This window comes from Vombatus ursinus, unplaced genomic scaffold (assembly GCF_900497805.2).
Source record: "Vombatus ursinus unplaced genomic scaffold, bare-nosed wombat genome assembly UNPS02009173.1, whole genome shotgun sequence".
NCBI lineage: Eukaryota > Metazoa > Chordata > Mammalia > Diprotodontia > Vombatidae > Vombatus > Vombatus ursinus.
In genome coordinates this window covers 10,443,198-10,457,140 of record NW_020948951.1, presented here as the reverse complement: position 1 = coordinate 10,457,140, position 13,943 = coordinate 10,443,198, and the positions used below count along the sequence as shown (strand labels likewise).

Genomic DNA, 13,943 nt, shown 5'->3' with positions numbered 1-13,943 from the left:
TTCCCCCCACCCACATGATAGTAGTTGTACTATTATTATTCACTGGTTGAGAAAATATATTGTAGTGTAAATGACCACGGAACACATTTCCAGTACTGTATTTTATTTCCCGTTTTGCTGGGGGCCAAGAGCAGCAATCAGCTCCTCTGGTCCAGCCTAGCTCCCTCTCACCAAATACTTGTTACCCAAAAGACCATGGTTAACAAGCAAACATATTTATCCAACGAAGCTATAAAATAGAAACTGGGGAATGTATGCAGATGAGGATTGGGACAGATAGGAGGCTCAGTGGATAGAGTGCCAGGCCTGGAGTCAGAAAGACTCATCTGCCTGAGTTCAAATCTGGCCTCAGACACTTAGTAGCTGTGTGACCCTGGGCAAGTCACTTCACCCTGTTTGCCTCAGTTTCCTCATCTGTAAAATGAGCTATCCTCTCCCCCTAGAGAGACCAGGAGGAAGAAAGTTAAATTTATTATGAACCCCTAGAAGAGCATCATAAACATCATAAACATGGACAGCAAAATAGTTACATATAGTAGATATAACTCTAGCTCATTGTCCCCTTTGAGATAGGAGAGTGGAAGGGCAAAAGGCTAGCCACAGGACTCTTTCTGCTTTACTGAAAGGTGAAAATCACAGTCTCTCTTGAACACATGGAGTGAAACATTCCTTTTCCTATCTCTCTGAACAAATACCTGCCCAGGTCCCTTGATCTCATTACATAAAAAGACACTAATACGTGCTGTCTGATTGACTGATTCTAACCAACAACAAATCTTGTCTCTTGGCTCTAGCACCTGATTCGAGGAAAACAAGTCCCATAAATGGGCAGTTCTGGAAGGCTTCCATGACCTGGCAGATTGAGGTCCTTGAACCTTTCCCTAGAGGGCCCAGGCTGAGGCTGCATGCAAATTAGTAATAATACACTGCCCTCAAGTAGCCCCCTCTTCCAGTATCTTCACTAGCTCTGTCTCCAGACCAGGTTTAGGCTCTGCCCCTGTGTTTGGAGAGCAAGAAATGAAACTAAGCTTTTTTTCAGGAAACTGAAACAGAGAAGCAGCCAAGTTTCGTTTTACGATTCTTCTTGCTTCATTTGAATACTCCTGCTGACCTCAGCCCCAAACCTCCCCAGGTAGGAACTGGGCACTCCCAATTCCCTCCACATCTAGTAAGTGCTTACTGGGGAGGGCTCCAACTGCCTGTGGAGGAAACAGCAAAGTGGGACAGGACCAAACGCTTTGATTCTACCTCTTCCCCTGTGACCCCAAACAGCTAGCCTTGTCCAATAAGCACACTGGCAAATCTCAAAAAAAAAAAAGTTGGGCGGAGCTCAGGACCACGGATTTTTCTCCCGACTTTACAGGGAAAGGGCCCTTGATTGAGAGGACTCAGAGTCCATTTGAAAAATCAGCACATGTATGTCTCGATGGAGACACAGTGGAAAAAGTTCCTAGTCCCCTTGGCTTTTCTGGGAGCCATGGTCATCATACTGTCAACCCTCCTGGGGGTTTACGCGTACAGAGCCAACTCAGAAGCCTGTCAGCAGGGCTTGGTGCTCCACAACGAAAGCCAGCAACTAAAGAAGAAGCTGAGGCAGAGCCAGGAAAGCTTCCTGGAGATGGAGGCCCAATGGTGGAGCTGCGGCAATATTTCGGTACTGGGGATGGAATGGGCTCGGGAGTCTTAAGGTAAAGAGGGGGCGGAGGGGTAGAGGGGCCTAAGGAAGAAGCCACAGGGAGGGGCCTGAGGTCAATGAGCAGGGGATAGAGTCAATTTCTTATAATTCAGCATTTTAGGTCATAGGCTTGTCTACATAAAACCTCTTCTTGTTGCTGCTTCTCTCTGTCCCAGTTCTCCATGTCTCCCCTAGCTCCGTCTCCCCTTAACCTATGTCTCCCCTCCCTGAATCTGTTCACCATTTCCCCATCTCTCCATCTTTCTCCCTTCTCTGCCTCCCACTTCCTTATCTCTCTGCCTCTCCTCTCTTGTCTCTGTTCCTCACCGGTTTTTTCTTTCCTCCTGTCTCTCTCCTTATCTCCCTCATCTTTGAATCTATCTCCTCCCCATATGTCTGCTATTCTATAACTTTTGCTTCCTGTTTTCACCAATCCCCCATTTCCCTTATCTCACCATTTTCCCTCCGCTAGCCCTTGTCTGGCTCCCTGGCTGTTTTGCCTTCCTAAGTTCATGTTATGCACCTAGAAAACTCCCTCCCTGGCTCCTTTACCCACCTACCTCCCTCCCAGTTGACCTTGGGAGCTGTTTTGAAACTGGAAGCCAGCCCCAGAAAGAATTGGAGGACGTGAGGGCAGGTGTGGATATCTCCTAGGCTCAGTCCATTCACACACGTTTTTCCTCCCCTTAGAGAAACTTGAACAATAACTTGGAGGAGATGACATCCCAGAGAGAATTGCTGCTCAGTCAGTTACAGAAGCTGAAGGGTAAGGGGCCTGTGTATGAAAAAAGGACCTGGAGAGGCCCCCCTTCCCCCCACCACTCTAGGGGGAGTCTCAGGACCCTGCTACTTTGAAAATGGAGTTTCAGGGACTGGATCTGGGAGGTGGAGAGGGAGGGAAGCACAGACTGACTACCCACCCCCCCCCAAGCCCAGGCTGCCCAGCAAGGTTGGTACTACCTCCCCCAAGGTCCTAACATACATTCAGGGAACAGGGCTGAGAGTAGAGTGATCATAGGTTTTAGAGCTGGAAAGGGACCTTAGAAACCATCTACTCCAGAGGTCCTGAACCTGGAGTCCATGAGTTTGTTTACTTTTAATACTTGGATAATTGTATTTCAATGCGATTGGTTTCCTTTGAAATCCTACCTGTTGTATTTTGTGCATTTAAGCACATCATTCTGAGAAGGGGCCCCTGGCCTTCAGCAGACTGATGCCCAAAGTGGGGACACAACACAAACAAGGCTGAGAACCCCTGGTCTGCTCCCATCTCCTCATTTTGCCCATGAGGAAGCAGAGGCCAGAGAGGTTAAGTCACCCAGGCACAGTGATGGGGGAGCACCCTAGTTCAGGCTCTCTGACCCCAAGGCTGCCCATTTTTCACTAGGATATGTGGCTTCTAGGAAGTCCAGGTGTCTGTGTGGGCTCTGCCACTATGAGCTGCATGACTCTGGGCCAGTCACTTGACCTCTGAGCCTCAGTTTTCATTTGTCAAGTGAGGGAATTGCACCTCATGAGCTCTAAGGTCCCCAGCAGTTCTTAAGAAAGAATCCATGTTTCCTTCCCTTCTCTGGGCATCATGGGCAGTCACAAGGGGGTCTTAATGCCTTTCCTTAGTAGTCACCATCCCATTTCCTAAGGAGGATCCTTGTGGAGGGGGTGTCTCAAATGGAGGGAATTCGGGCTCTGGGGAAGAAAGTTTGAAGGCCCAAGAGGCTTTGGGGGCCTTTCCCATGGCACCAAGTTGGTGGGGATGAGGGTGGGAGTGAAACAATTTCTCCTTCTCATTAACTTCCCCTCCTACCTTCTTTCCTGGTCCAGAAGAGAACCAGAATTTGGCTGAGAAACTTAGGAATGCTGAGGCAGCCCTTCAGATGCAGAGGTCAGTACTAGCCTCCCTGTGGAGGGTCTGGGCTCTTCTGTCCCTCATAACTTCCCTCAGCAGAGACTTTATGTGGATCAGTGACCCAGAGCTCACTTGGATTCATCTTGGGTTGGGTCACTTCTAGAGACAGGGTCATCCTATCTTCTAGGGACACATTTATTTCTAGATGGAGATGCCAAGAACCCTCTACCCCTAGTGTAGGGTAGAGATGTGGGAGGGGTGAGGGTTGATTTCCTGTTGTGTGACTGAACCAAGACAAATGCATAAACCGAGGACAGCCTCTCTCCCTCCCACGTCCTCCCGTTGCCCCAAACCAGAGTGCCAGCTGCAGGATCTATGGAGGAGATACCAGCTGAGTCAGGAAGGGCAATCCAGCCCTGAAGGCTATCAATATAGACCTGGAATTCAGGCACCAGGGACTCTGAGGGCTTTGCATGAAATAGATCCTGCTTCTGTTACTGACTTGTCATGAGGCCCTAGGCAGTACACTCCTCCTCCTGACTCAGTTTCCTCTATAACATGAAGCTATTAGATAGGGGGTCCTCTAAGTTTCCTTCCTACTCTGCCATTTTACGTTTTGTCTTTTTTTCTCTTCTACTTCTCCCTCCTCACCACTTGTGCTTTACAGCCCTTTCCTCCTCTGACCTTCTATGACCTCTCTGATAGGGTCCCTTCCAACTCTGACGTCGTCTGCTTTTTATTTTGAGGGAGGTTTGAAGGAAAGATGTGTCCTCTACCAGCTCTGGCATTCTAATTAGCTAGTCCCCTCTGCCCACCCTATTAATCATGTTGTGCTCTGATATCTTATAACTTAAATGATAGATTTAGAGCTGGAAGGGCTAGAAGGACCTCAGAGGTCATCTAATCCCACTTTACAGATGAAAAAACTGAGGCCCAGAGAGTGTCTGGCACATGGTAAGTGCTTGATAAATGCTTGTTTCCTTCCAAAGAGGTTAAATGACCTGGCCATCATATAAGTAGTAAATGGCAAAGCGAGGATTGAGAATAGTTCCTGACTCCAAAATTTAGTGTTCTTTCAGATATATGATGCTTTACTCTGGTCCCTTTCAGTTCTGATGTGTCCTGTGGTCCCTCCTAGCATTCAGTTCTCCATATTCTGTGCTCTTGTGATTCTAACATTCTATATTTGGTGTTGGAAGTCCCCCCTAACACTGGTATTCGTTGCTGTCATTCTAAGGGCCTTTCCAGTTCTGACATTTTGTGTACTAAGGTCATTCCAAAGTCTGATCTGCTATATTCTAATAATCTCATTTCAGTAGTCTGTGTTGTAAGGGCTCCATTCAATGGCCATCTTTGCCATCCTCTATTCTAACACTCTTCTCAGCTTCAACAATCTGTATTCCAAAGTTCCCTCACACCCCAACCCCAGCCCCCACTCAATGCCCAGCTGTGACATTCTCTGCTCTATGTATCACAACAGGCTTTCCCAAACCAACTTTCTCTCCTTCAGGAAATGTTTGAGTGCCACTTGCTTTCAGAGCCTCATAGTAGGTGCTGGGAAAGTTTCTGATATTATAGAAAGACAATCTCTGTTCTGATGAAACTCATAGTATAGTAATATACAGACTACACTGACAATAAGAAGCATTTGGGGATTTTTGCTTTGGGGAAAAAAGAAGATTTTTCTGCCCTTTGAGATTATCTATATCATGGCTCTCCTCCATTGGCACAAACTTTGGGAAAAGGGGCTATTAACTACTATAACATTAGTTGACAACACATTAATTACCATAGTGCTGTTATGAGTAGGGAGTTGCATTGACCATCTGTTCCCCACCAAGAACTCAAGATTGGGGACCTGGGAATGGTATGGTAGAAATCCCTCTTAGAGGCCCCAGGGACCTATGTTCAGGTGTAGTCATTCAGAAGATCTCTCTCAGGCATGTGGGAAGCAACTAGCAGTGGCTAGGCCCCTAGACCCTAGATATTAGGGAAATATCCCACTGTTCACTAATTCTGACTATCCCCTTCCTGTCCATCCCCCCTACCCCACCTTTATCTTCTAGAGAAAAAAAGAACCCAGCAGAGACAAGTTCAGCACTCCCTGGCCCTCAGATCTACTCTTTACTTCTGAGTCTAGGTCTGGCCATTGCCTTGATTCCCTGAGCATCCTGAGCAAGGTAGGTGGCATTGATCAGGGACAGAAGGGGGCTTAGTAAGGTGACCTTGACTCATGGAGGGGACAAGAACTCAATAAAGTAGATGGGAGCTCAGTAAGGGAGATGGGTAATAATGTGACTGGGGTTTATTGAGAAAATGGAGCTCAGTGAGGGAGATAGGAGCTCAAAGAGAGATGGTAGGACTCATTGAGAGGATGAGGGCCCAATGTGGAAATTAAAGATGCAGGGAATCAGGGTGGGGCCTCAGAGAGAGGGACTGAAGGACCCATGATGGAATAAAAACCCAGAGAAGAGATAAGGTTTAAGATATGAGGGATTGGGACTCAGTGAAAGGTTTGGGAACTCATTAAGGGAGGTGGAGTAGGTCTGAGAGCAATAAAGACAGGTGGGAAAGATACAGGGAATGGAACTGTGGAAAGGCTAGCCCTGGCAATGGTGAGAATCCCTGTGGAGCACAGTTTGACATGAGAGGGTGGTGACTCAACATAGGAGAAAAGGTAATAATGAGGGAGGGGGCTTGAGGCACTGGGGCTCGATGAGGGGATGGGGTTCAGTGAGGCAAGACAGAACCTCAGAGAGAGAGGTTAAAGGATCCTTGAGGGTTTGGGAGTTCAGTGAATGGATGGGGTCTCAACAAGGGGGGTGAAGAGCAGCAAGGGAGCTGAAGACTCATTAAGGGGATTGCAGTTCAGCCAGAAGAATGGAATTGGAGCAACAAGGAAAAGTGAAGAGAGGGATTCCCGAGCATGTGGAAAGACTAGCCCTGGAAACAGTGAGATTTCCTGGAGGGGAGAGTTTGGTACCCAAGCATTTCAAGATTGGGAAGAAATGCAGGCACACAAACAATCCTTAGCATAACAAAGTATGTGTTCTTGTTGGGGGTGGGGATGTGGAACAGACTTAGGGACCTCTACCCTAGAGAGTGAGCAGAAGTGGCCTGGAAGAAGGGGGCGGGGGGACATTCTGCCCTGACTGACTTCTGTTTTCTGTCCTAGGCACTTCCTACCCTTTCGGAGACTTCTATGCTCTGGTTCCTGGTGTTATTTCCTGAAGCTTAAGGACAAGCAGTGAGGCTGATCCGGGGCAGGAATTCTGGGTGGTCTTGTGACACTCAACGCTGGACTGTTTGCTCTCACCACCTGATTCTAAATGCCCAGGGTGTGGAGTGCTAGGTTGAGAGGAGAGAAGCAGGAGTGGGGAAGCTATCCGGAGGAGGAGGAGGAGAAGAGGAGATGGGCTCTGAGGGAGGATGGGGGAAGGAGCAGGCACTGGGGTGTCCTTGGCAGAAGGAGATAAGGGGATGGTCTAGGAGTTGGGATCTTTAAAATAAAAGATGACTATAGTTTACATTTTCTGATCCTTTTGGGGAGATGGGGAAAGAAAGAGCTGAGAACAGGAGATGGGAGAGAAGGAAAGTAAGAGTTTAGCTTTTCTCGGCCCTTGTCCTTCCCTGTCCAGGTGCAGTCTCCTCTTGGGAGGCTTTGTGGTTTAGTAGAAAGAGTACTGAATTTAGACCTGAGCTCCAATCCTGTCTCTGATACTTACAAATATGCATAGCCTTGGGCAAGTCACTTAACTTCTCTGGGCCTCAGTTTCCTTGTCTGTAAAATGAGGGGGTTAGGCTAGGTGACTCCTAAGGTCTTCTTCTCCAGCTGCAGACATAGGAAGCTGTCATCTTGTGAGGAAGGTCAGAGAGAGAGGTGGAGTCAAGATGGCAGAGTGAGAGGAAGCATTTTTGCCTATCACACCTAGTACACCTCTTCCACACCAACCTAGAAAATGCACCAGATCAAATTCCAGTTGGAAAAGTTGTTAAAAAAGATCACAGTAAGTCATTTTGCCAGCCCAGAGCAACTTAAAAAGAGATAGGAAGCTCTGTCTGGGGCAGGGGATGGCTAGGAATGTGGGATGGCCTTGAGGCTTAGGGGGCAGCATTTTAGCACCCAGGGAGAGAAAAGGGGCCAAGACACAGTACCAGGGCAGGAAACAGCAGGGTAGAGAGACACCTCAGGGAATACCTGACCTGAGTACAGGAATGGCTTCCCTTTGACAGCTCTGTTGCGCAGTTCTGGGTCACAGATTCAGGGTAGAGAAGGACAGTCACAAGTGAGCTGGGCCCTAGCTGAATACTAAGCACAGAATGAACTCCAGGAAGGCAGTTGTATATTTCTGAGCCCACGAGCACCAGCTCAGCTCTAGCCTAACCTAGCATGTAAGTCTACAGTGAAATAACCAGGGCAAGGGGCAGCTAGGTGGCGCAGTGGTTAGAGCACTGGCCCTGGAGTCAGGAGGACCTGAGTTCAAATCCAGGCTCAGACACAATACTTACTAGCTGTGTGAACCTTGGCAAGTCACTTAACCCCAATTGCCCAGCCAAAAAAAAAAAAAGAAAAAAAAGAAATAACCTGGCCAGAAGACTAAGAGTGAAAGAGACTCAGGTTCAGTCACTCTGACCCTGCAGAACCTCCCAGTGGGCAAAATGACTGAGCCTAACAACAGTTTACAGAAACTAAATGATGCACAAGCCAGCAAACCCAAACTGGGATCAGGAGCTTTCAGAGCTCGGACCAGGAGGACAGTGAATAGACCTCTACCTGTCTCACACTATTTTGGGAGTAATGAAAGATTGCAGGCCCCTAGACTGAACTGGGAAAAAAGCAGAAAGATGTAGAAGGACAGAAGTTCAAGCCAGACATCACTTCAGAAGTGAGCAGAGCCCAACACTAACATAAAGTCCAAAGTCAAGCTGCACCAAGGAGAGATAACTTAAGGACTACCCTGAAAGCCAGGAACAACAACCAAAAAGAAAACATACATTATATTTCAAGAAATTATAAAAGAAAACTCCCCAGATTCCTTAGAGCCAGAAGGCAAAGTAGTAATTGAAAAAATTCACTGGTCACTTCTTGAAAGAAACAAAATTGAAACTCCCAAGAATGTTATAGCCAAAGTCAGAGAGAAAGTAGGGCAGAGCAAAAACTGGACTTATATTCTGCATTTCCAGCTCAAGATGTTTGCCCCTGCAATAGGCTTCTTCTCACCAGTTGGTATTAGAAGCCAACTTGTCCACATGTCCCATCTCTAGCCCATTTGATCCCAGTGATTCCTATGATCTTGATCACCCTCCTGCTACACCCCAGGGCCTTCGGTAAATGGTGACACACCCTATCACTGGGATAGAGCTGAAGCTGGGCCATCAGGGGTGCTCTTGATCAGGGTGAGACACCCTTGGCATTTAAAATAACCATGGAGTAATGTGACTGATTGAACTCTGTGGCTCCTACTTGGGTTTTGGAAGCTGTAGGCCAAGGGTCAGTTAGTCACTAAACTTTATTAAGTGCCTACTATGTGTCAGGCACTGTGCTAAGTGTTGGGTATCCAAAAAAAAAAGGCAGAAGACAGTTCCTGCTCTCAAAGAGCTCACAGTCTAATTGATAAGAATTAATAGGGGTTGGGGAAGGAAGGCTTCCTATGGAAGGTGAGATTTTAGCTGGGACTTGAAAGAAGCCTGGGAAACCAGGAAGTGAGGACAAAAAGGAATAGCATTCCCCACGTGGAAGACAGTCAGTGAAAAGTGGCTACTTTTCCCAGGTTCAGAGTAGGCCATTTAGGGAAACCAATTTTGCTCATTAGTGCCCAACACCCTCTCCTACCCTTTGTCCCCAGTGCAACATTCTCTGTTTTCAGACCATGGAAACCAAAATCTAATACCCAGAACAAGTAATTGAGACATAAACAGGAAAATAACAAAAGAGAAGGAAGTCATGGTATTGTCCACCCGACCAGAACTGGTCTCTAACCTGTGGGTGGCTGGAACCAAACAAAGCAGGCCAGAGACAGGAGAGTCAGGAATCAGACAGGAGTTTAATTAACTTCAGAGTGAGGGAAACGGCTTGTAAGCAAGAGCATGTGTTCTAGAGACCCTACCTTAATGGAGAGCCCTGAGGCAGGATGGGGAGATCCCAATACTTATACCCAAAGGTTCCCAAAGTTATTAGACCTACCGGCCCTTTTTCAAAAAAAAAAAATTACTCAATACCCCCTGGAAATCTACTTTCTTTAATGTTTTTTTTAATTTGCATCATTTCTAAAATATATAAAATACTTTTAAATGACACATTTTAAATTTAATAATTTATTGTAAATTTGTGGGGTTTTCCTGCATTGAGATTTTGATAATGCAATATTGCACCATATAACCACATAGTATCATATTGTAAACAAGCCATTACAAGCACATATTCCTGCTGATGCATACTGGACTTTCCGACGATGCAGGACAGGCTCCCTTGCCAACACTCGCTTGTTAAGACCTGTCAGTGGACTTGACCACTGATCAGTTATAACTTGCGTTTTGTATGTTTGTTTGTGAAGTAATGTAATCACTATGACTTTAACTCTGTTACACAACAGATGAAACATGTATGGTTTTTCAAAATTTTCTTATCCTCTCTTCTTTCCTTACTCTTCCACCACCCCCTTATTTTTATTCAACACCCCCCAACTGTATCCGAAGTTACTACTGCCCCCCTGGATTGGTCCACTTTGGAATCACCCACTTTGGGAACCTCTGCTTTACCAACGGCTACACAGTGAGCTGTAGCCCAGACAATGAAGGGCAGAAGCAACAATGTGACAAGTTTGATTCATAGCAAGACTTCATGACCAGAACATGGGTACTACAGGTGCTCGTCAAAGCTTAGAGACCACCTGGTGCTGGTGTGAAACAATTCCCAGGGCTGAGATCATCCAGAGGGTGAGCACAAAGGGTTGTTGTTATGCCAAGCCTGCTTGCTGTGTCTTAATTCTGGAAAAAAGGGTGTCTCCTAATATCTTGACAATATATTTCTGCCTGCATAAAGAAGTGGGAGTAATTCCTACAAAGATCCCTCCCACCCAACCCCACTAAGAAGCATTTATCAAGCACCTACTGTGTTCAAGGCCCTGTGTTGAGGATATAAATATACAAAATGGAATAATCCTTACTCTTTAGGAGCTTGTATTTCACTAAATTCCCCCCGAGGTACTGGGGAACATGGAAGGGACGTTGCTGCTTCAGAACTCAAAGTTCAGTGGCAAATGTTTGAGAGAGACATGGTAGCATGATGCATAGAGGACTGACCTTGGAGTAAAGAATTAGTCAATCAACAAGCTTACCATGTCAGGAAGACCAAAATTGAAATCCAGCCTCAGATACTTACTAGTTGTATGATGCTAGGCAGATGATTAACGTCTGTTTGCCTCAATTTCCTCATCTACAAAATGGAGATAATAATAGCACCCACCTCTCAGAGTTATTGTGAGAATCTAATGAGATAATTGTAAAGTGCTTAGCATGATGTCTAGCACATAGTAAGTGTTATATAAATGTTAACTACTATTGTTGTCATTATCATGTAGCAGGCACTGTACTAAGTGCTGGAGATACAAAGAGAAACAGTCCCTGCCCTCAGGGAGCATATATTCTAATAGGAGATACAATATGTACATATATGCCAGACATCTACAAACTAAATACAAAGTAACATTAGAGGGAATAATATTTGTAAAGGACTTAGCACACTGTCTAGCATATATTAGGTACTAAATAAATGTGTGCTTTCTTCTCTTATTCCCCATCCACAGAGATGGAGATGATATTCTCTTTTTGTGACTGGAGCAGATGATAGCGTGTCAGTCTTAGGGATAGTGTCTGAGGTTTGCATCCTGTCTCTTTTTACCTTGAAACCAATAGATATCTCTGTGGCAGCCAGCTGTCTGGGGGCTACCCTCTCTTCCTTCCTCTTGAGTCAGTCAGTCAACTAGCATTTATGAAGCACCTACTATGTTCTAGCCCCTAGTGCTAAGTGCTGGGCATACAAACAAGATGGTCTGTGGGCTGGCCAAGAGCAGGGAGTTCCTTCTTGGACTGTACCTGGTGCTCCACCCTTCTTCTACCAACTTCTTGAGTCAGGGTAGAAGAGGAGCTTTCTCCCCAGGGCTCTGTGGGCTGCCCTATCCTAATGAAACATACCAGGTGGTTGTCACCCAATAGAAGCGACAGAGTGGCTTGCTGAGTCAGAGGCAGGGGGTAAACAGCTTTGAATTCACTTTCTAGGTTTGCTACTTGTTATGAGAATTCTTGGATTATAGACAACAATAAAATAGTAATCAATACTGCCTGAAACTGCCCCTAGGTGGTCTAAATAACATACTAAAACAGGAGGGTTCCAGTTTGTATGTTTTGTGAAATATAAAAGCCCTTAGAAGCCACACTATCTGCAACACAGTTAAGGGATAGAAGGAGCTACATATCTCCATTAACCAGGCTTTTATAGAGATGTCATCAAGTTGTTGGGGGTTTTTTTATATAAATCTGCCCCACAGGAAGGAACCTAATAGTGTCTGAAGGTTAAAAGAGAAGGAGCAAATGTCAGTATAAAGGAAGAGCTTAGCGCTTAACAGAACAAATGTCAAACACATATCAGTGAGCAATTAGAGGTGTCCAGGGAGCTGGATAGTGGTAGCTCAGCATCTGACCCAACATTCCTGCACGCAAGTGAGCTGCCACAGTCATCTGTGGATATCTCTGATAAACACCATTATCCTCCCTTCTCCCCATGAGCCTGGGAAGGAAAGGAGTTACACTGCCCCTAATGTTCTCCACTATCTCAGTCATGCCTGCTTCTGCTAGGTAAAGCAAGCACCAGTATTTCCACCACCTCCTTCCTCCCATTCCAACCCAGTGCAGCCTTGAAACAGGCAACATTTCCTTGGCTAGGAAGATAAGCAAAAACTTAAACTCCCACAACTCTTAAGGAAGCATCCAGGCCACTCCCCTCCCTCCTCCAAGGAATCACCAGTACCACCTGCTCTCCAGCCTCCAGAAGGCTGCTATGCCCTCTCCCCTTTTCTTCCTTTGAGATGGCAATGCTGGAGAGTGAGATAAAGAAAGAGGAGGTAGGAGCAAGATGGTGATCTGGGCACTGAGGACGGGAGACACAATCAGTGATTCCTAGAGCCCAGTGAGGTCTGGGAGCCACAATGGCTGTTCAAATACAGAAGTGCCACCTTCCACACTTTTTCTTTGAATACATAAAGCTGAGAGGGGAATAAGGGAAGAGGAGTAAACTCTCCTTTCCCCCACTCCATTTCAGGAGCCTTGGAAGCGTGCATACAGGATCTTTCTCATTCACATCATAGAATCTTGGAAGGTGAGGGGGAGGAGAGAGGGCAGTGCAGAAACTGCACAACACATACCAAGTGTCTGAATCTATGAATGCCTTAAGAAATGACCTGTGGGAGAAGAATGACTTTAAGGAACTACAGCTCTAAGCTAGATGAATATGGCACGTTTCATATTTTAATATTTAATCAATATTTCACTTCCTCTCTAACAACAAATTAGAATCTTGCCAGCAAAGGGTTAAACAAAGATGTTTCTGAAACAACTAGAAGGCTGAGTTAGTTTTCTAGCTCTTTGGGCATAGTTCCAAATTGCTCTCCAGAATAACTGAATCAGTTCACAACTCCACCAGTTCATTTTATGATGAGGAAATCAAGGCAAATAGAGTTAGGTGACTTGCCCAGGGTCATACAGCTAGTAATTGTCTGAGTTCATATTTGAACTCAAATCTTCCTGACTCCAGGCCTGACACTCTATCCACTGCACCCCTTAACTACCCCATGGGAGAGAGGCTAAGGCTAGATAAATAGATTTGGGAATCAGGAGAATACAACTGAAGTGTCAACATCTGATACCATACAGAAACTCCAAATGAGTACATAATGGACATAAAGGGCGATGTCATAAATACGTTAGAGGATCAAAGAAGAAATCATCTTTCAGCTATTGAAATAAGAAAAGAGTCCATGATCAAACAAAGGATAGACAGGATCACAGAGAATAAAATGGACAATTATAAAATTAAGAAGTTCTTGTTTTTTACAAAAACAAAACCAATGCAGCTGAAATTAGAAGGGAAGCAAGTAACTGAGGGAAATCTTTTTAGTAAATTCCTCTGAGAAAGTTCTCATCTCCAACATATGTAAAGAACTGATTCAAACTTAAAAGAATAAATGCCATTCTCCCAGCAATAAATGGTCAAAGTTATAAATAAGACATTTTCAGAAGAAATGCAGGGCAGCTAGGTGGCATGGTGGATAGCAAACTAGCCTGGAATCCGGAGGACCTGAGTTCAAATCTGACCTCAGATACTTACTAGCTGTGTGACCCTGTGCAAGTCACTTAACCCCAGTTGCT

General features: G+C 45.6%; 1 protein-coding gene across 1 annotated transcript; it reads left to right on the top strand.

Annotated features, from left to right (window-relative positions):
* Window positions 1-1,157: 1,157 nt before the first annotated feature.
* On the top strand, window positions 1,158-7,048 carry BST2 (bone marrow stromal cell antigen 2). Its single transcript, XM_027851114.1, has 5 exons — window positions 1,158-1,654; window positions 2,366-2,441; window positions 3,497-3,557; window positions 5,588-5,701; window positions 6,697-7,048. Exons 1-4 carry the CDS (start codon window positions 1,415-1,417, stop codon window positions 5,685-5,687), a joined length of 477 nt encoding a protein of 158 aa, XP_027706915.1. The 5' UTR covers window positions 1,158-1,414; the 3' UTR covers window positions 5,688-5,701; window positions 6,697-7,048.
* Window positions 7,049-13,943: the final 6,895 nt, after the last annotated feature.